This window comes from Pipistrellus hanaki, assembly GCF_964339955.1.
Source record: "Pipistrellus hanaki genome assembly, chromosome: 2".
Taxonomy (NCBI): domain Eukaryota; kingdom Metazoa; phylum Chordata; class Mammalia; order Chiroptera; family Vespertilionidae; genus Pipistrellus; species Pipistrellus hanaki.
In genome coordinates this window covers 183,186,770-183,211,679 of record NC_140504.1, presented here as the reverse complement: position 1 = coordinate 183,211,679, position 24,910 = coordinate 183,186,770, and the positions used below count along the sequence as shown (strand labels likewise).

General features: G+C 50.1%; 2 protein-coding genes across 6 annotated transcripts in view; one reads left to right on the top strand and one right to left on the bottom strand.

The window, feature by feature from the left end:
- MECR (mitochondrial trans-2-enoyl-CoA reductase) overlaps positions 1-23,628 on the bottom strand; it is a 43,702-nt gene extending 20,074 nt beyond the window's left edge. The window contains exons 1-2 of one of the 5 annotated variants that reach the window (XM_084875047.1): positions 23,419-23,628; positions 23,001-23,204 (exon numbers count right to left, since the gene is read on the bottom strand). Coding sequence is in view for 4 of the 5 variants with exons in the window: in XM_084875046.1 (XP_084731172.1) it covers positions 12,700-12,875 (176 nt within the window). In the remaining variant the exon portion in view is untranslated. Of the gene's footprint in view, positions 1-12,418; positions 12,634-12,699; positions 12,934-23,000; positions 23,205-23,418 lie in introns of those variants that run through there. The other 4 variants (XM_084875046.1, XM_084875044.1, XM_084875043.1 and 1 more) reach the window with 4 other exon arrangements.
- Positions 20,677-24,910, top strand: part of PTPRU (protein tyrosine phosphatase receptor type U) — a 78,999-nt gene continuing 74,765 nt past the window's right edge. Inside the window, exon 1 of the mRNA XM_084874831.1 lies at positions 20,677-20,884. Coding sequence (XP_084730957.1) covers positions 20,812-20,884 — 73 coding nt within the window. The 5' untranslated portion in view covers positions 20,677-20,811. The remainder of the gene's footprint in view (positions 20,885-24,910) is intronic.

The following is a 24,910-nucleotide window of genomic DNA, read 5'->3' as shown; positions in this document are numbered from 1 at the left end:
TGATTAGTGTACTAAACTGGTGGGTCCTTGTGACTTTTACCACCGTACTCCTTGTCCTTCTCCCCTCCCCACCCCGTCTCAGACTTCATGTTTGCAATGCTTTCTCTGCCCAAATGTACTTGTTAAGCAATATTTCTCTTCATTTTTACTTATTAAAGGCACATAGAACCACCAACCAGGGACTCTTAGCATTGGGCAACAATGCCACCACACTAAATGGATGTAACTCTATCTACTTCTTGTGAAATCCGACCTTTTAATTATATCTGAGGCTCCAACTTGGGGTAAAGTGTGATTTTCAAGAAATGTCTTATACTAATAGTAAATTAATGGTGGCAGGTATTTATTACACAATGTCCTGTGCTGAAGGTGTCAAATACACGATCTGCTGTAAGATGTAATGCTCCTGTGAGGACAGTATTAATATTTCCATTTTTTATATATACTTTTTTTTACTGTCACCTGAGGATATGTTTTATTGATTTTAGAGAAAGAAAAGGGGGAGAGAGAGAGAGAGAGAGAGAGAGAGAGAGAGGGAGAAGGAAAGAGAAAGATCAATGTGAGAGAGAAATATCAGTTGCCTCCTGTGCGGGGTTCTTGTTCTGGCATTAAGAAGGGTTAGGCAATCTGAAGAAAGGCTGTGTGTAACTTAAGAGTCCAGAGATGAGAGAGAATTCTGAAAGGCTTTGGGGGTCAGAGGAGCCTATCTAAAGAAACTAAGTTCTCCTGTCTCAGGGCCCCTTGCTTTTTATTAACACACTGTCCTAAGGCAAGGTGGAGATACATACTTCAAGGGTTGGGTTTTGTCTACAGAGTCCATTGTCAGAATTGGGAATAACCTATGGCTATTCAGGTGTTTGGCCAGTAGGAGGCAATAACATGTAGATTAAAATGCCTTGAGCTGTCTGGCAGCAAACAATCAATTTACTGCATCCTTTTCAGGTTTGGGGAAATGCCTTCAGCCATTCCAACAGGTTGTAACATATGTGACTCAGTCCTTGTTGAGTCCCCAAGTTCCATCAACCTTTTGATGAAACTCTTGCAATTATGACATGCTGGAACTGGTTTCCAGCACTCCTAAACATACCCTGACTGGGGTTTAAACCTGCAACCTAGGTATGTGCCATGACCAGGAATCAAACCTGCAACCTTTTGGTGTACCAGACGCCCCAACCAACTGAGCCACTCAGCCAGAGATATATTTCTATTCTATCAAGTAACAGAGGCTGCCAGAGATTATGGAATTGACACAGGGTAAGATAGCTGGTTCGTAGCAAGGCTTCTCTTCAAAGCTGGCACTCTTATTTACCTTCCTCTGTATCACTATCCTGAAATTAGTGTGGGAATCCACATGACTGCCCACAGGACCCCTGGAGATCTAGGGATCCTAATCTGGAAATCCCTGTACCAGATTATGACCAATTTTTCTTTTAATCCTCATCCGAGAATATTTTTCCATTAATTTTTATAGAGAGGGAAAGACAGAAATATCGATGTGAGAGAAACATCAATTGGTTGCCTCCTGCATGAGTCCTGACAAGGGCCTGGGTCAGAGAGGAGCCTGCAACCGAGGTATATACCCTTGACCAGAATCAAACCTGGGATCCTTCGGTCTGCAGGTCGATGCTCTATCCACTGAGCCAAACCGACTATGGCCAGATTATAACCAAATTAAGGGAGGCCATTCCTCACCATGATTGAGAAACAGCTAGCTATAAAAAAAAAAAAAAAAAAAACACCCCAAAACAGAAATAGTCCCTACAGAAAGTGGTTAACTAGGAAGAAGTTGATGACCAGGGCAGAGAGAATTAAGAAAGGGACTTCCCCTCCTTTTTAGGTAAATATTAAGGAATGCATATATTTATACAGCTGGAGGAGGGGGCACCCTTGTGATAGTAAGAACAATAATAACTACTGTTTGAGTGCTTACCAGTGAGTCATTCTTCTAAGTGCTTTCCATGCCAGCTTTCTACTATTATTCTGATTTTATGCCTGAGGAACAAAGGCACAAAAGAGGTAAATGACTTGCTCAAGGCCACCAGTAGTAAGTGGCTGATCTGATGTGAACCTGGCAGTCTGATGCTACAGAAGCCAGATGGTTAGTGGCTTCCCCGGACCAAGCAGAGGGCAGCCAGGTGAGCACCAGCCAGGAGCGGTGTGCCGACTCGATCCTTGCTGGACCGACCTGGGAAGGCGGAGAGGTCAGCAGCCTCAGCTGGTCAGACCATAGTGTTTCTCCGTGAATGTATGTGTAAGTCTGCACTGCAAAGAAAAACCCTGCCCAGAGCACATGGACTGGGGACGAGGGTCCCCCTGTGTTATCAGTACTGCTTCTCTTGCATTTTCACAGATAATCCGTTCCTCTGTAAGCTGAAAAGTCCATGCACTCAAGCTACTTAAGGACATATTTTTTTCTGCATTTTCTATATGTTCTTGCCTCAGCCCAGAATTTCATTTCCACAGCTTCTCTATGAAGTGAAAAATTCCATTCCCCCTTTAAATCCCAACTTACATTTTACTTCCCCTAAGACATCTTTTTTTACTCTTCTTGGCCCTGCAAAGTATCACATGCTCTATCCCGCATGCTCCCAATCACAGGGATCATACCATGAGACCATCTTATCCGAATTCATGGCTTTTTAGTTTATGAAGTCTCTTCACAGATTTTTTTCAATTGATCATAAGGTATTAAGTTCACATTCCTTTTCCAAAACTCTTGGGGTGAGATATATGTACTTCAGGGTTCCGAGTCATATATTATCTATACCCCATGTGGGGGCTGGGGCAGCATTCTATGATCAGATACACTGTTTTCCAGCAAAACGAATGAATCATCACACTAAGAGGATGAATAATGACCATATAAAACTTCATCTGAGAGATCAGGTTTTACCTCCAAAGGAGTTATGAAAAACAAAAACAAATTAAAAAAAACAAAACAAGGGTCAGTTTTCAGAGCTTTTTGGATTTTGGAGTTGCAGATATGAACTCTGAATTGGATCCAGGTCTTCCAGACTCAGTTCAGTGCCCTTTTTACTGACCCAGTTTTACAGTCAGAATGTGTATGCATGTTGTCTCCCTATTAGATTGTGAGCTCACGAAGGGCCATGAACTTTCAGTCTTAGCACAGTGACTGCGGCCAAAACAGCGCTCAATGCTTCCTAAAGAAATGATCCACGTTTCTCCTCTAGAGAGAAAATGTGGCATGGAAGTGCCAGTCATTCAGGGGAGAGACTCAAACCCACAGGGACTTAGCTATTGAGGCTTGTATTTCTCTTCCTGGTTTTGGGCTGTTTATGACAACGCACCTAAAGGATGGGTGCAGATAAACAATGGAGATGATTCTTAAGAGAGTCTGGTCTAAGCAAAAACCCTCGACTGTTTTCCTCACGGGAAAGTTCAGCTTGCATCTGCAATAAAATTGTACTTCTTAAAAGCCTAGATGACCATGGTCAAGATGAGAAGAAAGGGAGACCTCAGTTCATAGACACAGGGTAGAGCATGGATTTGGATTGAAATACGCAGTCCAGGTTTGAATCCTGCCTTGGTCAGTTACCAGCTCTTTCAACCTCAAAGTACTTGTCTGTGAAATGGGGAGAACAGTAGAACCTCCCTCATAGGGTTAAATGAGTTAATGTACATAAAGCATTTGCTAGAGTACCTGATACACTAGATGCTGAAGAAAGGGCAACTGCTAATAGTCCAAGGAAGCCTCTGAAACAATTAGTTATACCTCTGGAAAGAATCATTGAATCACTGAAAAGAAGACACATTTTTTGGAAAACTCAAGTAAATTTAATTCAACAGATATACACTGAGTGGCCAGATGATGATGATCTCTGAACGCATAACAATCTGGGCACTCAGTGTATATCCTATATAATAAAAGGCTAATATGCAAATTGTTCCCTTGACTAGGAGTTTGGCCAGCAGGCAGGCTGGCCAACCGCCCATGTCCCCTCCCCATGGCCAGGCTGGCCGGACCCCACACGTGCACGAATTCATGCACCAGGCCTCTAATACACACACACACACACACACACACACACACACACACACACACACTGAGTGGCCAGATTTTGCATTCAGAGATCACAATAATCTGGCCACTCAGGGTATACTGACAGTCCTACTAAGTGTCAGATATGGTACCAAGGGGTTTAAATATGAAAAAGTAACATCTGGCCCGGAGCTTGATGGTGTAGGGAGGGGCTCACACCTGGGAGAAGTGCTTCCTCAGGGGCAGGCTTGTGCTAGAGCTGACCGAGTTTAACCGTCGGGGGAGGAAAACAAAGGTGAGCAGAGGGGCTTTGGAGGAAGTGATACCTTAGTTGCAGCTTGAAGGATAAACAGGGGTTAACTGGGTGGATCGAGAGGAATGGCAATCCAGAGAGAATGGCCAAGAATCGGACCTGACAGGAGGCTAGCTCCGGCTGCAGTCTGGATCGGAGCCCCGGGAATGGGCAGAACTGGACCACCTAGAATCTCTCCAACAAGAAGTGGCATTGATTCACTTGGTGTCCTACTCCACGTGGGAGTTGTGGGAAGTCTGGGAGCTCCTGGGCTTTTGGCTTGGGTAACTGGATGGTGACAGAGGGAGGAAGAAAGAGTGGTTTGGAGGGGGGAGGAAGCTCGAAGCAGGCTGGTACGGAGCAGAGGGCACCTGGGCTAGACACAGAGCGGAGACAGCTGGCTTTGTAGGGAGCGTCTAGGGGAGCAGGTAAACATATTTTGGGTGATGGCTGGACAATTATGTTGACAGTTTACTGGGCTCCAGGCATGGTGCTTAACATTTTATGTACCCAATGCTGTCTTGTCCTCAAAACACCTATCTGGAGGATGCCGTCAACCTAATTTACATATAGGAAACTGAGAAGCCCAAGGTTAAATGGCTAGACTTGATCTGAAGCTTGATTCCAAAGCTCAGCCTGCTGAACACTAAGCCGGCATCCCTCCGCTGTGTTTGTGGAATTCCTGTCCTGGGAGATATTATTAGGTATTCCCTGGGGTCCCATACGTTTGGGAAACGCTGCCTCCTAAAGCCCTTTCGGACTGCACATTCCGGTCATACAGGCTCTGAGAAGTCCTCCGGTAAAGAAACCCGCGCGGCTCGGAACAATCAGAGCTCCAGTTAGCTGAGCTGGGAAGGCCATTTTCACAGCGAATAACGGCCTGCCTCCAGACGGCAGCCTGACAAGTGCTGTACTGGGCCACCCCTTGATCCCTGTTCTCTTCTTTGTCTTCTGGGCAGCCTAGCTGCTCTGCCAGGTGAAGTTCACCGACCTGGGGGGAAGGAGAGTGTGATGGGAGGAGGACCTAGGAGACGGAAAGTTGAAACTGCAAATACAGGTGGGTGAGGGCGGCAGGCAGGCCCGGCACATGCTGCCCGCCTGGGGGAGGGTGTGTTGGTCCAGCTGCCTCTCACTGGGAGGTGGAGGGGGGGGGGACCAGCCCCAGCCTGCCCCATGGAATGCCATCAATACCAGACACGGCTGTTCCTGCAGAGTTCTAACAGGTCGTCAAGGATACCATTCTGCAGAGACAGGAAGGAAAATGGGGCGAGTCTGAATTCCAGGGGTTGGATTGCTGATATAATGACAGTAATTTCTTCCCTTTTTTTTTTTTTTTTAACTCCCCAAAGGAACTGGTGTTGTGGAGAGCAAATGAGGCACCCAAACACAGCCCCTGGCTACATCTCCAGTCACTTCCCCGGGAAGGCCAGGGTCTTCCCCTGCGAGCGAATGGCGCCATGCAGCTCCGCGGGATGCCCCTGTCTCCACTCAGCAGATCCCAGACCGGATAAGGTCACAATGGCCCCTTTGAGGCCGAGGCTGTACACCTGTGATGCCATCTGAACGACAAGGGAGACAAAAAGCAGGCAGAAGAAAGAGCCTTTTGAGAGGGGGGAAAAAGAGGCCAGCGCTCTGGGGACGGCCTCGGTTATATTTGCTGTGTAAGGCGAGCACTAGCCAGCGCCGCGAGGATATCTTTCCCGCCTTCTGCATTTAATTAGCAACCATTTGTGCTATCTCGCATCTTCCACGCAGTCACCTTAAACTGGTCAGTATGATTCTGAGCAGAAAGAGCAGGCAGGGAGACAGCCATTGAACACTGAGACTTTGTCATCTGTTCACTACTCAGAGCCAAGAATGTGTCCCACCGCAGCGCCACGCTGGGTGTAGGTAACCGACACCTCCCGTGGCTCTCCCCACTCTGTCTGCAGCCTCCGCGGTCACAAACAAGCCTTCTTCTGTGACTTGGTGGAATGCCTGAGTGCTGGATACGCTGTTCTGAGATCTGATTCATAATCAATAAGCACAGCACAACTGGGACATCGCGGAGGAATGAAGTTTTTTCAGCTCACAGCTTGTAACAGCTCACCCCCGGCAGGGGATGCTGGCGGCCTGGATTGGAGGTGGGGCCCTCTCAAGGAGTCCTCACGGAGCTGCTGTCCCTGAGCAGAGCTCCTTGTTCCTGTTTGCCTCTCTGCGCCTCTGCTGGCTTCCCTGGCTCAAAGCAATCTTGCCCTCCTACCATCCAGGACTTTCTGCGCAATCATTTTGAACGGAAGGGAATCAGAGACTGAGGGCAACTGGTGGAAGTTTCTACCCAAGGTTGGCAAAGAAACTGTCACCCTTCTTTCTCAATCCCCTACGCTCCCTTGATTAAGATGATCACAAAGCTTGCAAGCTCCGTAATGTTCTAAGTCTGCTGACATCAGGACACTTGCTTGAAGGGAGCTGCAGAGTCTCTGTTGCTTAGTTTGCCGAGGCCTAACTCTCCTTGTGGCTCCAGAGAGCAAGCCTGAACCACAGCAGGAGGCCGAGTCGCAGCTCCTTTAGTCTCTGACAGGTACCATGCAGGCCCCGCTGCGGGCTGCTGATTATGTACCGAACCAAGGGCAAAGGGAGCCCTTGATGAAATCTTGTGCCCAAGACCCCGGATTTCTAGCCACAGCACTGCTCCCTGGAGGTTGCTAGGGCAACCACTGGCAAGTGGGCAGTCCCACGCTTGCTTCAGTTTCATAGACGTATTGGAGCTGGACAACTATTGGATCAAAGAGGATTCATGCCTCTTAACAACCCCCATGGCTGCAGAACTGGGTTGAAAAGAACGCTGAGGGCTCATCTCGTCTTGGCAGGAGAGCGTCGTTTGGGGAGGATGGGGTACAGGGGCATGCAGGTCTGAGGTAGATAGAAGTGGAAGCTGTGAAGGTTGATCATCAGCATAGAAGATCGGAGTGTGGGGACAGCATGAACGCTTGTATTTACCATTGCTGACCTTGGTTGACTCCTTTATCAGAGTAACTGAGAATAAAAAGGAGACTGGAGTGATTTCCTCACTGTAATGAGTGGCACAATTGGGACCAGAACCCCGGCCAGGCCCCAGTGACATCCTGACTAACCTGGTGTCAGCTTTGCTTTTCCTTCTCTAAAATGAGGACCCCCTACCCCCACCCCCACCCCATTTCAGGGTGGGAAAGGCCTGGAACTGTATCAGAGAGTGGCAGGGGCTGCTAGGAGAGGGCCAGGCAATCACAGTAAGGTGGGGTTGCACTGGGTGGCAGCTCTTCTCCCAGACACTGAAACCCCTCCTTCGTGCAGCTCCTCCGGGGTGTGCCTGCCAAGTTTCACCCTCAGATGGAAGAATGAGGAACCGGGGTTAAACGGGCTTGGCCCTAAACCCCACAGCCTAGTGGGAAGTCCAGAGGGAAGGTAATGTTCGCGTGGAAGCTGCTTGAGTTAGAATCCCGTGAGCTCAGGCCAGCGCCCTGGGAACCTGTTTCAGCAGGCACCTCCCTCAAAGGACTACACGCAGGCACTTCCTAAGTATCTGTTGATCAGACATACCACATGCAGAAACATTCCTACACTTTTCCTCCTGGACTAGAATGTGAGTTCCCTGAGGACAAAGACCATAGATGATTCTCAGGGCCCAGAACTTACTTGTTATTTTTTTTAAAGAATAAATAATTTAATGAGTTTTGTTCCCCCCTCCTTCACACATGACCACAATAAAGAGCTCCAGGAGACAAGACAAAACAAACAAAATCCTAGTTTTCAACAGAGTGCCAAACCAAAATGCTAAATATTTTTCAAAGTACTAGAATTCTGTTTTAAAAAAACCAACTCACCAGCATAGTTTGGGTTTTCAACGCTAACATCAACTGCAAAAAGAAGAGATCCCCTGAGAGCAAACAGTGCCCTACAGTGAGAACTCACTACCTACACAGCCTGGCTGCCCACCACCTGCTCCCCAAATCCCATCTGGTTAACAGCCCGGGTATGTGTCCAAGGGTTTCGCATTGTGTGCCAGCAGCAGGCAGGTGAGAAAGCTGTGATGACCAGGATCAGGAAAATGGGGGAGACAGAGGTCATTCTCATTGTCTTCCCCAGGGTGGGGTTGCCGATCTTATTTATTTACTTTTTTTTTGAAGGGCAGGACAGTTTATTTTAAAAAGTGGTACCACTGGTCCTCTGACCGGCGCACATTCGATGGCTTTTCTCTTGGGCATTCACATCGCAGTGTCTTCTACACCGAAATGTTCCGATGGGACCAAGAATGTCAGAGAAGCACGGACTTGGCTGGAATGAGCACGGGATGCCGGGGTCTGAGCCCAGGGAGCCACCGGAACCTCCGCCAAGGGCTGCTGATCTTATGGAGGGTAGACTTGGGGTCACCTGAATGACCTGCAATCTCCTCTTCTCTTCTGACCTGTCTTATTCCCAATGTTATTTGCTTGGGATGATCATCATTGCTTCTCCAGGTCTATGTCTATATCGAGGACTATTAATAAAGCTACATCCTAGTGGTCTGATCTTAGACAAGTGTCTTTCCAGTTTCTTGAGTCTCAGTTATCTTGTCTGTAAAATGGGGATAACAATGACCAAACCCCAACTGAGTTTAAAATTCCATCATATATCTGGAGAGCTTAGCTCAATGCCTGCCACATAGTAGGTATAGAATGAATGAGAGCAGCTTTTATCATAAGAGGATGCAAAATTCGGAAAGGGGACTTTCAGGAACAAAAGGAACGGAGTACGTGGGAACTATCTGATAGGGCAGCAATTAGTCAACCTTTATCATCTCATGGCACACGTAAACTAATTACTAAAATTCTGCAGCACACAAAAAAATTATTTTTTGCCGATTTGACAAAAAATATAGGTACAATTTTGATTTATTCACACCAGACAGCTATTAGTTGTGTTGATGATTGTCATTTTTTTTTCTTTTTAATTTGATAATCTAAGGGAGAAGAGGTCAGTGCCCCTGACTAAATAGTCAGGTTTTGCATGTTTTAAAACATTTTGCAGCACACCAGTTGAAAATCATTGTGATAGCACATGTGTCAAACACAAGGCCCGCGGGCCAAATCCAGCCCGCCAGGCCTTGCAATGTGGCCCGCACCGCGCTGTCATCACTGCACTCCGCTGTCAGTTTATGACATTGTCAGTTTATGACTGTTCAGTAAACCATTCGGCCCGCGATTTAGGCTGGATTTTAGATTTTGGCCCCTTCTCTGATTGAGTTCGACACCCCTATAGAGAATCCGGAACTCTTCACGAGGGGGAATTGTCTGGGGACCTCTGAAATGTCTAGAAGGTTTGCCACTCCCTCATGTTGTAATTTTCTCCTGCACCTTTTCAAAAATCCTCACCTGAGGATATAGATTTTTAATTGGTATTAGAGAGAGGGAGGGAGGGAGGGAGGGAGGGCAGACAGAAACATTAACTGGTTGCCTCCTATGTGTACCCCAACCTGGGATCAAACCTGCAACCGAGGTATGTACCCGGACCTGGAATCGTACTGTTACCTTTTTGGTGAATGGGACAACACTCCAACCAACCGAGCACCCTGCTGGGCACTCTTGCACATTCTTACTTCATTTAGATCAGCTGTTCAATTCTTTAAATGAAAAAGGCCCAAGGAAAGAATATTTTTTTGGCAAAAAGAAAGAAACTATAAAATGTCAGGGAAAGACTTAGTAGAGGAGGGAAGAGCGTAGTTTGGGGGCCACCAGGATGGAAGAGAAGGACATTCAGAATGGCGAAATGAGAACAGGAGCTCCCTGGAGGCCCCGTTTTGAGAAGTCCCACCGCGCCCCGGACCTGAGCAGACTGTTCCTCATTCCCTCCCTGCTGCTCCCAGAGCCCCGCCCACAGAGCAAACATCACAAACCTCGCGAGTTTGGGAAACAGTCTGCTTGGACTCTGAGTACTTCCATGGCCCTGCCTGGTGTAACCTGACCCACATACCCAGTTACGAGGGTACTTAAAGGACACCTGATTCTTTCTGTGACGCCGCAGTTACCTTAAACCTCCCAAGACATGACTACAAAGAGAGAATCCCAGTCTCTGGCTCCAGGCCATACAGGAACACGTCAAATTGCCTGAATCTGGGTCAGAAAGGAAAGCTGCCATTCTCAGGCAGAGTGGGAACCGCCCGCCTGCCTGACAATCCACGACCACAGGACAAAGGTTCTCAGCCCAGGCCTGCACATCAGAGCCACGTGGAGAGCTGGGAAAACACGGATCCCAGGGCCTCCCTGGACTTCCTAAGTACTTCAGGGGTCACTCGTGGGGATATGTAGTTTCTAAAAGTGTCGTAGGTGACTGAGATGGGAAGCCAAGGCCCAATGCAATGCTTTACGGAAGTATCACGCTTTGAACTTCTGGGAAATTACTAGGGTTCCATACAAGGAGACAAGACAGTGATCCCTTTTCCCTCAGCGGCATCAGCAACAAGTCTGTTCCAGCTTCCCTGACCCTCTGGGAGGAGGTGATCAACCAGGAGACAGCCGCACTCAGCTGCCTAACCTTCCGGGCCTTTCCGCAGGTCCCTGAGCATCGGAGATGCCTTCTCCATCGCCACAGAACTCAATAAAAGGTGCACTTCTCACTGAAATCAGATACAGATGTAACAACGTGTCTGGAGCACCTGTTTTGTGGCAGGCCCTATACCAGACCCATAAATCACAAGCCTGCGAGAGAGGCACCGCATCGTTCCTGTTTGGGGTGCAATCCTGGAAAAGGAGTGTTCGCCAGAGCTTTACCAGCTCATTACAGCACCGTCCCCATGGAAATATATTACTCAGGATCAACATACAATTTGGAGTTTATTGGTGACTTATTACTCACGAGGGACATACAGTTTGGGGTCTTCTCAAAATTCTTTTGGTCTCAATATTCTAATGGTGGATGTGGCTAGGCTGAGGGAATGACCTTGAAATTCTCTGAGGCTTATCCCCTCGGGCTGTCAAAACATCTCCCGGGTTTTTTGGTTTTTTTTTAAGTAAAAATGTGGGATGCTTCATGAATGTGTGTGCCATCCTGGTGCAGAGACCATGCTAATCCTCTCTGTACTATACCAGGTGTAGTGCATGTGCTGCTGAAGTGAGCACTCTAGTCTGTATTTTAATCATGAAAATAATTCCGTTTGCCTATCCTCTGGCAAACAGGCAAACCGTTTGCTGATAATCAGAGTTGTAAACAAGGGACTGCAGGAGAGGATGTAGGTGCTTTTTGGTGGGAAGTGTTAGACTGATTGAGCTCAGCTGATTGGCGCTATGAGCTATGATTGTATTGTCTTCATTTTTAAAGACGATGAAACTAAGGCTCAGAGAACATCAGTAACTTGCCAAACACGTTTTACAGATCAATGCTTTCACTGTTAGCCCCACTACCGTGACCCCACTTAGCCCTTTTGGATAGCCAAACAGAAGATATTTTAGGTTCCATTCCAGATCATGCAACAAAACTAGTAGAGCAATGAAGCGAGTCATAATCTTATTGCTGGTAATAGGGTCTTGCCTAATTCCCAAAACGCAAAGCGCAATAAAGCGAAGCACCAAAAAACGAGGTATACCTCTAGTTACTTATGGGCACTTATAATGGTTGAACATTCATACACTGTTTTTATAAGTCACATGCAAAAATCATTAAGATCTAAGAGAATTTTAGGAGGACATAATTATAAAGGCAATGAGGTCTCAGCAGGGAAGAGTGACTTGCCTAAGGCCAAATAGGCCTCGGATTGGCTCCAAAATAGGAGCAATTTGTAACTAAAGGCACACAGCACAGTGGACAGGAAATCACAGGAGACCAGGTGGCAGAAGCCATGGATTCCTGCCCCTGTTCCAACCTGTGTTAGTATGGCACTTTGGAGAAGTCCCTTGTCCTTTGTAAAATGGAAACAATGATCTCTGACCTACTTGACCGAGAAATGAAGATCCAAATAGGTGTGAAAGTATTCTGAACACCGCCTCCAAAAAGTAACGGAAGGTAAGAACTTGGGTGGATCCGACCAATGTCAACTCTGCCGCCTTTTGGATGATGTGTGACTTTGAGCAAGTGATTTCACCTCTCTGATGCCTCAGTGTTCTCATCTGAAAAGTGGGGGTAAATCAAGTTCCTACCTAGAGGTGGTTGTGACGATGTCCACAGGGATTGCCCCACACATACAGTCCTCCAATAAACATATAGTCCTCCACTATGACAGTTACACTTGTGCCTCTCGGATCTTCAACTTCTTCGAATCACGGACTTCCTGAGCTACCAAACATACCCTGGGCTTCAGTCTCCGTCCTATTATTCTCCACCTTCTTCCTCCGACCCAGTCTCTCCCTGCCCCCGTCTCCCTTCCCCACAGCCCGTCTGAAAGCCCTGCAAGAAGCCCCGTTGCGGCGCGGTCTCTTACTCGACGACCTTGGTCGGGTGCCCGTGGTGGCCATAGACCAGCGCCCGGACCCGGGAGCCCTCGGCGGACGCGGAGAAGGAGGCGGCGGCAGGCGGGCGGAGGCCCCGGGCCGGGAGCAGCCGCCGCCGCCGCAGCAGGGCCGGGGCCCGCGCCTCCCACAGCGCGCAGACCCACATGTTCTCCCCAGGATCTCACCGCCCGGCGCCCCGGAGACGTCAACATCCCGCGACGGCGCGCCGCCCCGCCCCCGCCCCGCCTCGTAACACGCCCCTCCCGCCTCGTAACCACGCCCCTCGCTCCTTTTAAAGGACCAGCTCCTCTTTTCGCTGCCCGGTGGCGCCTAGAGGGATTGCGGGGGGAGCCAGGGACGCGCGGTGGGGGGAAAAGCGGGAGTCGCGGGGATTTGGAGCCTGCCAACGTTGATCTCCCAAAGAGCGTCCGAGACTGGCCTAAAGCTATGTCTGCAGTCTGCAATCTGTTGATTGATTTTGGGGAAGGTATTTCCCCTCCCCTGACCTCAGTTTCTCCTTCTCCCCACCATTCATTCATTCATTCATTCATTCATTCATTCATGTATTTACTCATTCATTCATTCATTCATTTAAAAACATTTTTATTGATTTCAGAGAGGAAAGAAGAGGGAGAGCTAGAAACATCAATGATGAAAGGGAATGAATCATCAATGATGAAACATCAATGATGAAAGGGACTGCCTCTTTCATGCCTCACACTGGGGAGCCAGCTGGTAACTGTGGGCATATGCCCTGACCGGGAATGGAACCGTGACCTCCTGGTTCATAGGTCCATGCTCTATCACTGAGCCATGTGGGCTGGGCCCCACCATTTGTTATTGTGCCAGGCCATTTAAGGCATTATCTCAAATTCCCACTATCTCCTAATAGCATAGGAAGGCAAAACTTACTTCCCTTAAGCAGAGAACATGTAAGCGGCTGTGGAGGTGAGAATACTGGGTTTGGAGTGAGAAGATTTAGGTTCAAATCCCAGCCTTGCCTCTTCCTACCTTGAGCAAGTGCCTGAAACTTGGAGACTTTCCTCATAGGTACAAGGGGGAGAATACTCCTCCTTTAGGATTGCTGTGAGGGCCCTGGCCATTGTGGCTCAGTTGGTTAGGCATCCTCCTGCGCACCAAAAGGTTTCTGGTTTGATTCCCTATCAGGGCGCATGTCTGGGTTGCAGGGCTTGATTCTGGCAATGCAGGAGGCAGCTGATCAATGTTTCGCTCTCACATAGATGTTTCTCTCTGTCTCCCTCTCATTCTCTCTCTAAAAATCAATAAAAGGCTGAAACTGGTTTGGCTCAGTGGGCAGAGTGTCAGCCTGCGGACTGAAAGGTCCCAGGTTCAATTCCCGTCAGGGGCACGTACCTCTGTTGCGGGCACATCCCTGGTGGGAGGTGTGCAGGAGGCAGCTGATCGAAGTTTCTCTCTCATTGATGTTTCCAACTCTCTGTCCCTCTCAATTCCTCTCTATGAAGAATCAATAAAATATATATTAAAAAAAAATCAATAAAAGTATTTTACAAAAGATTGTTTGAGGCTTGGGTGAAACAATAGAATACTGTTATATGGACAGGAGAGCACCCTGTAAAATGCTGAGTGTGTTCAGGTATAAGGGAGGGATCCCAAGCAGGAGGACCCCGCCTCTAAAAAAGCTCAGTGTAGAAAGGAATTAAGCGGGACAATCGAAGTTCTTTGTAAAAAGATGTAGCCCAGTAAAGACACTGGATCCTATTTTTCACGTTTCTGGCGGAGTGGAGACGTAAGCATATCTAAAACCCAGCTGAATGTTAAGAACATGAGAGAGGCACAGGTGGGAGTCAAAGAGACATGTTTGGGATAGGGGTAGGGTGGGGGCATCTTGGAGAAGGTGCTGAGGAAGCCAATCCTGTGACTCCATATCTTCAATATGCATCACAACCATCTGAGGTTTCATCTTAGACCCACTGAATTAGAATCTTGGGGAGGGGTCCAGGTATGTACATTTCTTACAAGCTCTTAAGAATATTCGGATGCAGCCCTGGCTGGTTTGGCTCAGTGGATAAAGCGTCGGCCTGGGGACTGAAGGGTCCCCGGTTTGATTCTGGTCAAAGGGCATGTACCTTGGTTGCGGGCACATCCCCTGTGGGGGGTGTGCTGGAGGAGGTTGGTTGATGTTTCTCTCTCATCTATGTTTCTGACTCTCTCTTCCTCTCCCTTCCTCTCTGTAAAAATTAATAAAATATATTTTAAAAAAAGAATATTTGGATGCAGGTGGTCCAGGAAACAGGCTTTGAGAAACACTGAGGCAGGTCTGTGAAAGATAAGGAAGAGTTCATTTCTCTGGGTTTTATTGACCCAAAGCTTTTTAACTCAGAGTCTTTCCTCTGAGGAAGAGAGGAAAGCTAAGTGCTGTGATGATGGGTGTAGGTGCTGGATTCTGGCAAATCTGGACTTGAGTCCTGGCTCGGCCACTTTCTAAAACCACTTCAAAGTGATTTTGGACAACTCACCTGGCCTCTCCGTGTCTCCATTTCCTTATCCTTAAAAAGAAGGAAATAAGAGAGTCTGTGTCAAGGCTGTTGTGAGGATCAAGTGAGATATTATTCACTTCACTTGAGGCACTTAGTACAAGAATGCTTGGCACATGAAAGCATTTGATGAATGTTATTGGGGGGTTCTTGTGAAGATTAAATGATAAATGTCACATGTAAAACACACAGATTAGGGTCTGGCTCATAGGTCGTGTTCACAAAATGATTGTACTTTAAAAAAATATATATTATTGATTTTTTTACAGAGAGGAAGGGAGAGGGATAGAGAGTTAGAAACATCGATCAGAGAGAAACATCGATTAGCTGCCTCTTGCACAACCCCCACTGGGGATGTGCCCTCAACCGAGGTACATGCCCTTGACCGGAATTGAACCTGGGACCCTCAGTCCACAAGCTGACACTCCATCAACTGAGCCAAACGGGTCAGGGCTGTATTTTCTTTTATTATAGAGAAAGTTGGTGTTCCATCATGGGGGAAACACTTGGTCCCACACAGCACAGTCTCTCTCTCTCTCTCTCTCTCTCTCTCTCTCTCTCTCTCTCTCTCTCTCTCACACACACACACACACACACACACACGCACTACCTAGTCTCACTCTTCTGCTTTCACACAGGTCAATGTTGTGGTAATGCTCCCTAGGTGACTTTGAGCTGTTGACATTATCTTCAGGAACCAAATGAGTTCCTCTGAATTATGGACAGCCCAGCCAGGAAGCCTGGAAAATCACCAGCAGGCCTTTCTCCTTGGGGCTGAACTCAGGCCCCATCCATCCTGATAGTCACTTTTGGTTCAGGCCATCTGCTCTTGTTTGAACTGTATCGGCAGCCTTCTTTCTAATGGGGATCCCCTCTCCTCTTTCTGCCTCCCCAATTCTTTTAGGGGGAACCAGAAGCTACAGTTCTTTGTAAAACACCATGAACTATTGATGCATTAAACTTTAAATGGTAAACAAAGCTATGATTCTATGTTAATTCTAGGATTCTCTCACACTACTGACACTAAAGTCTTCAGAAAAATGTATGTGGGAAAACACAGAAAAAATTATATTCATTGTAATTAATCTACCTTCTTGCAAAGTAGAAAAATATAACTGGTTTTAATTCAGTGGTAACTCCTCTTCCCCCCAACTTGGCTTGAGGAACACCTGGGTTCCTCAAGGGGCGAGTTTGAAAACCATTGCTCTAGGAGTTCAAGTCCAATTGTTCTGGCCTCACATTCAAGACCTTTGCCCTCTGTCTCCCAGACTGTCTTATCTCCTGCTATTGGACCACGCACAGCGCATGATCCAACCGTACCTGATACCCACATTTCCCAGAACTTCCATGTCTCATGCCTTTATTCAACCTGCTCCTCCTGCTTAATATGCTCTTCCCTGCCTTGCCTACCCGGGAAACGCCAGGTTCACGTATAATTTCTTTGATGTTATTTTCCAAAACCATAGCTTGAGTCAACTCCTGCTGCCTTTGTGTTTTCTCTGGACAGGTGTTACAGCCTTTGGTCTCTTGTTTTTGCATGTGCCCATGTTCCCCTCCAGGCAAGCATGGGACTCTGTTTTGTGTATCTCCTTGTTGCCAGAACCCAATATGGGGCCTGGCACGGGGCAGGTGTCATGCATATTCCATGAGTTGAAAGTAATTGAATCTCCTCATGGCCTGGCTCTGACTGTGGTGCCGTCTCCTTTCCCTTAGATTTGGGTCACTCCGGGGCAAGACTCTCCTGGTTCTTCTCTCTTCTCTCTAGGATTATAGAAGTGTGTGGTCTTTTTCAAGTGAAGCAGAATATCCTCTTTTCAGTTGTCCACCTGTTGCTTGTGTTCTTTCTCCTTCCATCACAGTCTCTGCCCTGCAGGCTTCCCCCTGCACCAAGAGTGGAGGGGTGTGTCATCAGTCAGGCCTCGGTTTGAATCCTGGGCCCACTATTGACTAGCCATGTGACCTTTGGTGAGTACCTTATGCTCTCTGAGCCTTGGTTTCCACCTCTTAAAAAAGTGGAATCAATGGTGTACACCTGTCAGAGACTCCTGTAAGAGTCCTCTGCAAACAACACCATCCTTGGTTGTTACTGCTGTTCATCAGATTTCTTTCTTTGAGTTTCATTTTCTGGGTAGTACTTTCCGTCTTCTCTCTCTCTCTCTCTCTCTCTCTCTCTCTCTCTCTCTCTCTCTCCATTTCTTCCTCATCTCCCTTTTCTTGCTTCTATCTCACTCCCGGTGACTCTCTAGCTGGTTAACTCTCTGTCTCTGGTCCTTGCCTGTTGTCTTTTTGGCCACCTCCTGGCCCATAAGGGAAGAGACCAAGAGCCCAGGAGTCCTCAGCCCTGCCTCCTCCAGGCCACGGCAACCTCAGTTGTGCCAACAGGAGTGCGGAGCCAGCAGGGAGCAGAGGCAGTGCACAGGAAGGCCTGGATACACCTAGGCTCTTTCAATGTCACTGCCACTAGTTAGACCCATCTGCCCAGACCCAGGGGTCTCTGCTTTCTCAGTCTGCTCTCCATCTGGCTGATTAGGGGACTTATTATTAATAATTATTATTTTAAGATATTATTATTGATTTCAGAGAGGAAGGGAGAGGGAGAGATAGAAGAAACCAGTGATGAGAATCATTGATCAGCTGCCTCCTGCACGCCCCCTACTGGGGACCAAGCCCACAACCTGGATATGTGCCCTTGACTGGAATTGAACCTGGGACCCTTCTGTCTGCTCCACCCACGGAGCCAAACTGGGTAGGGCTATTATTATTATTACTTAAAGAGACATAAGAACGTTTTACTCGTCTGCTTAATGCTTCAAAGGCTTCTCACTGCTCTCAGGGTTTAGCCCAAAGCCCCATAGTGTCTTGCATGACCTGCAGCCCTGCCAGTCCCTACAGCTGCACCTGGCCCCTCTCCTCCCACTCATTCCAGCCCCTGTGGCCTCTCTGCTGCCCAAACCTACCAGCTTCTGCCTCTGCCCAGGCTGCCTTCTCCGTCAGCCGTGTTCCTCCAGTGACTGCGTGAGGCCAGCTCCCTCTCAAACATCAGGCGTCAGCTCAGATGTCACTACGTCACTTGCTCGGGGGATCCCTGCGATTATCTTAAATAAAGTAGACCCCTCCACCCCATCCAATTATCTATTACAGCACTCCATTCATTTCTTTTAGAGTACACACCTCAGATGGTAAGTATATATTTATTTCCATGTTTGCTGTTGGTCTTTCCCTCTAAAATGTAAGCTCTGCCAGGGCAAGGACAATGTCTATGTTAACTATTGAATTTAATATTTATTGAGCACTAACTACATATCAGATACCAGGCACTGGGGTCCGTGGCAGAGTCCTGGCCCTCAGGGAGCTGATGTTCTAGGGATGGAGACAAATAATGAATACGCCATAGAGCAGGTGCTCTGTTTAAAACCGCACTAACCTGCTTCCCCCTCACTGTCAGACTCGCTCCCATTCCTCTGGTATATCACTGTCTCATATACCAGGAAATTGCTGGTTTTGGCTGTTTATTTTTATTGCTTTTTTTCATTGGAATATAAGCTCCATGAGGGCAGGGACTTTTGTCTGTTGTATATCTCCACTTTGACTCACAGCAATTGTTGAATAAGTGAATCAGTACCCAGTATTTGCTGATTTGTTCCAGATGGAAGGCAGGTCTCGGCCCCAATTCAATTCAGGCCAGATGACCTTGATTCAAATGTTGGTGCTGCTGCATATTAATGCAGAACCTTTGAAAAGTCCCATCTCTCTCTGTATCTCGATGTTCTCAACTGTTTAGTCGGAATAATAGAAGTGAAGATTAAATTAATCCATGGGGGTTACGCACATAGAACGTGTCTGGTCTTACAAAGTCATGGACAACTATTGATAGTTTGTGGTCATTGTACTAGGGTTTCTACCGGCCTATGCTGCGTAGAAGCCTAAATGATACTTAACCGGTGTAGCCAGAGTGTAGGCTAGAACCAACGAGAGTTAGTGAGGGAGATGTGCTTCGCAGAATGAAAAAGAAGCTTCTAAAAGCCAGCATTGCAAGGAGAAATAGCTGAATCCACTATTTCATGGCTGAAGACCTCAGCATCCCTCTGTCAGAAATGAACATTTTCAGCAGGCAGAAAAGCAGGAAGGACATAGTTGAACGCCACAGTAAACTGGACATAGAGGACATTTACAGGCTGCTCCAGCCATCCTCCCATCCTCCTCAAGCTCATGTGGAATATTCAAGACAGACCACATTCTGGGCCATAAAACACACATCAGCAAATTCGGAAAAATAGAACGCATTCAATGATTGCTCTCAGATCACAATGGAATTAAACTAGAATCAATAACAGAAAGAGCTATAAAATCCCCAAATACTTGGAGGTTAAATAATATACTTTTAAACAGCACATGGGACAGAGGAGAAATCTCAAGAGAAATGTAAAACTATTTTGAAATAGCCCCGCCAGAGTGGCTAAATTGGGTCCTCCTGTGCGCTAAAAGGTTGCTGGTTCAATTCCGGGTTGAACAATCAATGTTTCCCTCTTCCTCCCTTTCTCTCTCTAAGCATGTGCTCAGGTGAGGATTAGAAAAACAAAACTCTACTACTTTGAACTAAAAGAAAATAAATGAAAATGAAAACACAAGGCATTAAAATTTGTGAGATTCCGTGAAAGCAGTGCTTAGAGGGAAATTTATAGCACCGAATGTAAATATGAGCAAAGAAGAAAGATCTAAAATCAACCATCTAAGCGTCTGCCTTAGGAAACTAGAAAAAAAGAGAAAATTCAATTCAATCAGGAAGTAGAAGAAAAATTAAAAAAAATTAGAGCAGAAATCAGTGAAAGGGAAAGCAGGAAATCAATAGAGAAAAACCAACCAAACCAAAAGCTGGTTCTTGGAAAAGGTGAATAACTTTGCAAGCCTCTAGCCAGGCTAGCTCAGAAAAGGAGGACGCAAATGACGAAGATCAGAAATGAGAGGGGGACATCACTACAGAGCCCGTGGGCGCTCAGAGGATGATGAATACTATGACCAACTCGAACAGTTAGCATTGCAAAGACCAAGCCACTCACTCAAATAAGGTGATGAGCTTCCTGTCCTGGAAGGTACGTACTAGTAATGCGCATTTGGAGGGGCCTCGATAGAGGGGTTGAAAGCAACACACATCAGACGGGACCCAGGGTGTCTTTGGGTCTCTGTCCCTGAGGGCGCTGTGTGAGAGGTAGGCGTGGGCACCGAGCGAGCGAGCTCACTTGGGAATGTGGGTGCCAGCTCAGGGCAGCGCCGGTGGTGCCCAGGCCCAGCCTCCGACTCCAGGCGCGGGGTGCAGGGGTGGGGGAGGGGCGCGCCGCCGGGGCAGTTGGAGACCCGATCCGGCGGCGGCAGCACGCGAGGCGACCAGCAGGGGGCGCCCCGAGACCGCGGAACCCGCGGCCGTGCCTGACGTCAGCGCCCCGCTCGCTCGGGCTCCTGCTCTGGACTCGGCGCCAGTCCCGCTCCGCGCCGCGCCGCTTCGCTCCGGCTCTCGCTCGGCTCGGGCTCGGCTCGGGCTCCAGGGGCGCCCCCCGCGCCGGGCCCGGGGCGGAAGGCGGCGGGCGCACCATGGCCCGCGCCCAGGCTCTGGTGCTGGCGCTCACCTTCCAGCTCTGCGCGCCCGAGACCGAGACTCCGGCAGGTAAGTGCGCGTCGGTCGCCCGGAGCTGGCTCTGCGGAGTCCGCGGGCCGTGGCGCAGCTCGGAAGAAAGTGTGAGTTTTGGGTGACCGGGCGTTAGGAGCCTGCTCCCCGTGTGTGTGTGTGTGTGTGTGTGTGTGTGTGTGTGTCTGAGTGTTGGATGTGCGATCCTGTGTTCACGGTCTCCTGTGTCTCCTGCGACTGTTGTGTATCCATGAGATGGGTGTGCAAGAAAAGGTGTGTGTGTGTTGTGTCTCCACGAGTTCCTGGGGATGAACAGTGAGTGCATGGAGGCATTATGTGTGCGCCGAGGGTGTGTGTGTGTGTATGTGTGTGTGTCCGCCAGCGTTGAGTGTTTGTGCAGCCAAGTAGGTTGTGTGTCTGTTGTGTGTGCCTCTGAGTTGGGTTGTGTGGCCGGAGTTGTATTTGCTAGGTGTTGCATCTGTTTGCATGCTGTGTGCCGCGGTAGGGAGTACTGTTGGTTGTGTGTCTGAGAATGTGTTGTGTGTTTGCGCTAAGCTTGTGGCCAGGAGTGTGCTCTGTGGATTCCGCCGGCGAGTGGGTCGGGGAACGAGTGTGCAGGGTGTGTGTGTGTGCGTGTGAGATCCGTGAACGCGTGTGAAGGCGTGGGAACGGGTCCGGAGCGTGTGTGTCCGCGCGCCCTGTGTACGTGTGGGAGTGTCTGGGGCTGGTGGTGGGTCCGAGTGGATGCCGAGTGTGCCGGGAATGCGTGTGCAGGAGCGTGTCTGGAGCGGGTGTGAGTGTGTGTGCCCGTGTGTGCTGGCTGCGCGTCTGAGAATGTGGGGAGCGGGGTGCGCGCTGGGCCGTGGCTGGGTGTGTGCCCAGGGCCCAGGCCGCCGAGGGGGCAGCGGCGGGATGTGCGAGTGTGTGCGCGCGCGTGTGCATGTGTGTGTGTGTGTGTGTGTGTGTGCGTGTGCATGCGTGTGTTCCCCGTGTGTGTGCGTGTGTGGCGCGGGCCTGGAACAAGTTGTCCGCGCCTCCAGCGCCCTCCCCGCCGCGCGGCCGGAGCTCCGGAGGCTCGGGAGGGAGGACGGCCCCGCGGCGCGGACTCCGGCATGTCGGGCCGCTTGTTGTTTCGCAAGTTCCGCGCGGCGCGGGCTGGGCGGCGGCGGCGCCGGGCTGCGGGGCGCCGGCGGTGGCGGGAGGGCCGGGCGGCCGGCGGACGCGAGGGCAGAGAGGGGGCCGGGCGGAGCGGCGGGCGCTTCTGGGGGGCCGGGCGCGGGCGGGGCTGCGGCGTCCGGGCGGGAGCGGGGCCTGGCTCTGGGCCCCGGCCGGCCCCCCGGCGCCCCCTCCGTTGCTCGCCCGCGGCGCCGCGGACGGGGTCTCCCGGGACACCCCCTCGGTGGACTCCGCAACTTTGTGCGGCCTCCCGCCGGCCAGGACCGCCGTGTGTGGAGTGTGTCCCTGTGTCTCTGTGCGGAGCGATCGCCTGTCTCCGGGCGTGTTTCGGAGTCTGGGTCTTTTGGTGTGTGTGTGTGTGTGTGTGTGTGTGTGTGTGTGTGTGAGAGAGAGAGAGAGAGAGAGATCCGATATCAACGTGCATATCTGGAGCTTGTGCCTGTGGGTCCGTGTGTGCTGTGAACAGTGTGTCCTCAACCTCCCCAAACCCCCACATCCCTCCCTGAGGCCTGTGTCCCCCTCCAGGGGAGTGGCTCCTGACCCTTCCCCTGGGGCGCGGGTAGGCGATCCTCCTCTGGGGCCTCAGCCTCCCCCACGCCCACCGATTGGGTGGCTCCAGCCTGGTTCGCGGCCCCCCCCCCCCCGTCCCCGTCCCCCCGTCCCCCGGGGGGGGGGGGGGGCTCGGATTGACAGGGAGCCGCCCCAGCAGGGGTTAGCACGGTGCTCGTGCCAGATCAACATGTGCTGAGCCGCCTCTGCTCTGAGAACAGGCTTCCCTGGTCCTGTCCTCTCAGGCCTTTCTAACGCAGCTCCCCGCCCTCGGGCTCAGACCTGGGAACTAGCCCTGAGTCCCCGGGGGCGTCTGTCACAGCATTAGCTTTGCCCTCCTCCTGGAGACCTTCCTCCCCTCATCCCCCATCAGCCATAGCAACTTTGTCCCCCTCCCCTGCCCCGAGAGTAATCCCAAGGGGTGCAATACCTTGATTCCAAGAAGCCTCAGGTGCCCCAACTCCTGCTGGCATTGTCCTGCCCACAATCCTGGAGGATTGCCAAGCATTGAGGTTTTGGGAGTGAGACCTTGAGCAAATGACTCCCATTCTTCAGGCCTCAGTTTCCTCATGTGCCTCGTGGGCATCATCATAATGGTGCTTGGCACTTGGTAGATTGTCAAGGAAGGCTCCATCTGTGAATGCCAGGGAACAAAAGATGGTTCTGAGAACTGACACAGCCGTCCCAGGGGCTGTGAATTGAAACCAGGGGGTGGGGAGGGGGTGGGGGTGGGGGGAGGTAAGGTGGGGGCATCATTCACATTCTGCCTCCACCACTTGCTGTTTTTGTGACCTTGGGCAGGTCATTTCACTTCTTAAGTTTCTGGCATCCTTGTAGGTATTACTTACCGTCTGAGCCCAATTCGGAAGCTCTTGGTAGAAGGCGTGAGGTCAGCCCTGGCCCCCGATCTATGTGCAGTCCCAGCCCGGCTCCCGGAGCGCCTTCCGATCCCTCCCTCCTAAGGCAGGGCGGGCGATGTCTCTCAGCCATGTAAATCTGGCAGTAATTTATTCCTCTGCGTGCGAGCTCACTTTGTCCTTTTGGTTGCTAGGGTTGTGGACAGCAGGAATGAGGGAGAGGCTGCCCAGTGGTTTCAGGTTGGGCAATAAAATCTTGTCTGGGCAGCTGGTCCTTCTCCCCGGGCCTGGGGGAGGGGATTCTGCAGGAAGCCTAGCGTGGCCAGAGGTGGGGGGGGGGGCGGGGAAAGAGATGGGGGTACTGAGCTCATGGGCAGCCTCCTGCCCTGCTCAGGTGTCAGGGAAAATCCAGGGTGGGCACCCTGCTTGCTCCAGACTTGCAGGGATTGCCTTGTGCCCCTTCCCCCAGCCTCCTTCCTTCCTCCAAGCCCTCTTCCTGTATCCTGATGCATCCTGCCCTTACTCACGGCCAGGATCTCTCTCATCTGTCCCCTGGCCTCCATCCTTAGCCACCTCTCAACTGCAAAAAGGCTCCAGTCTCTTCCCTCTCCCCCTCCCTCCTTGGTGCCAGGCATCTCCCTAACATGCGTGTTTGGAACCTCGGTTTGAAACCACCTGGAGGCTAGCCACTGCCTTCAGGGTTAAGTCCCTTTCCCTAGGCCTCCCTGCCTGCGCTGGCCCCGCTCGCCTGTCCAGCCTCCTCTCATCTTGTGCCCCCTGTTGCTCCGCCCTCTGCTCTGGCCAGTCTGACCCACTTATCAGTGCCCTTTCACCGCCCTTTCCCTCCCTCTCCCCTCTGGGCCTCTGTGCTTTCTAACTCCATCTCTTTCTTTGGGGAATCCCTGCTCCTCCTTCAGGTCTCAGCGTAGCCATCGTGTCGCCCCTGAAGTCTTCCTTGGTTATCCCTGTTCTAGGAAGGGAAGGTGCGGATTGGTTGGATTTTTTCCACACCATCTGTAATTATTGTAATGACTGCTTTTTGGTCCACACTCCCTTTCAGACAGGGAGCTCTGCGAATTTAGTTCACCTCCGAGTCCTTAGTGCCAGGCACAAGGCCTGGGCTGCTCGTGCTGAGTAACATACACTAGGACATGGCATGAAAGAATGAGTGAAGTCCAGTGGGTCAAGTTCTGAGCTGGAGGTGCCAGATGGGGGCGCAGTGATTCCACTGAAAGTAGGGATTAAAGACCGAGGTTTCCCTCCAGGAATCTAGAAAATTCTGTCGGGGGATGATAGTGTGCGTGAAAAGGCCAGGTAGAGAGTGCCATCTGGGAGTTGTGAGGTGGGGGCGTAAGTTTACGGGAGAGAGGAAAGGAGCAGGTCTCTGCCTGCCAGCCCCTCCTCCAAGTTTTGCCCCCACCTCCCTCCCACCCCACCCCCAGCAGCTGGCCAGGCCTGTCCCTGGCCAGGCCTTTGTGCTGGA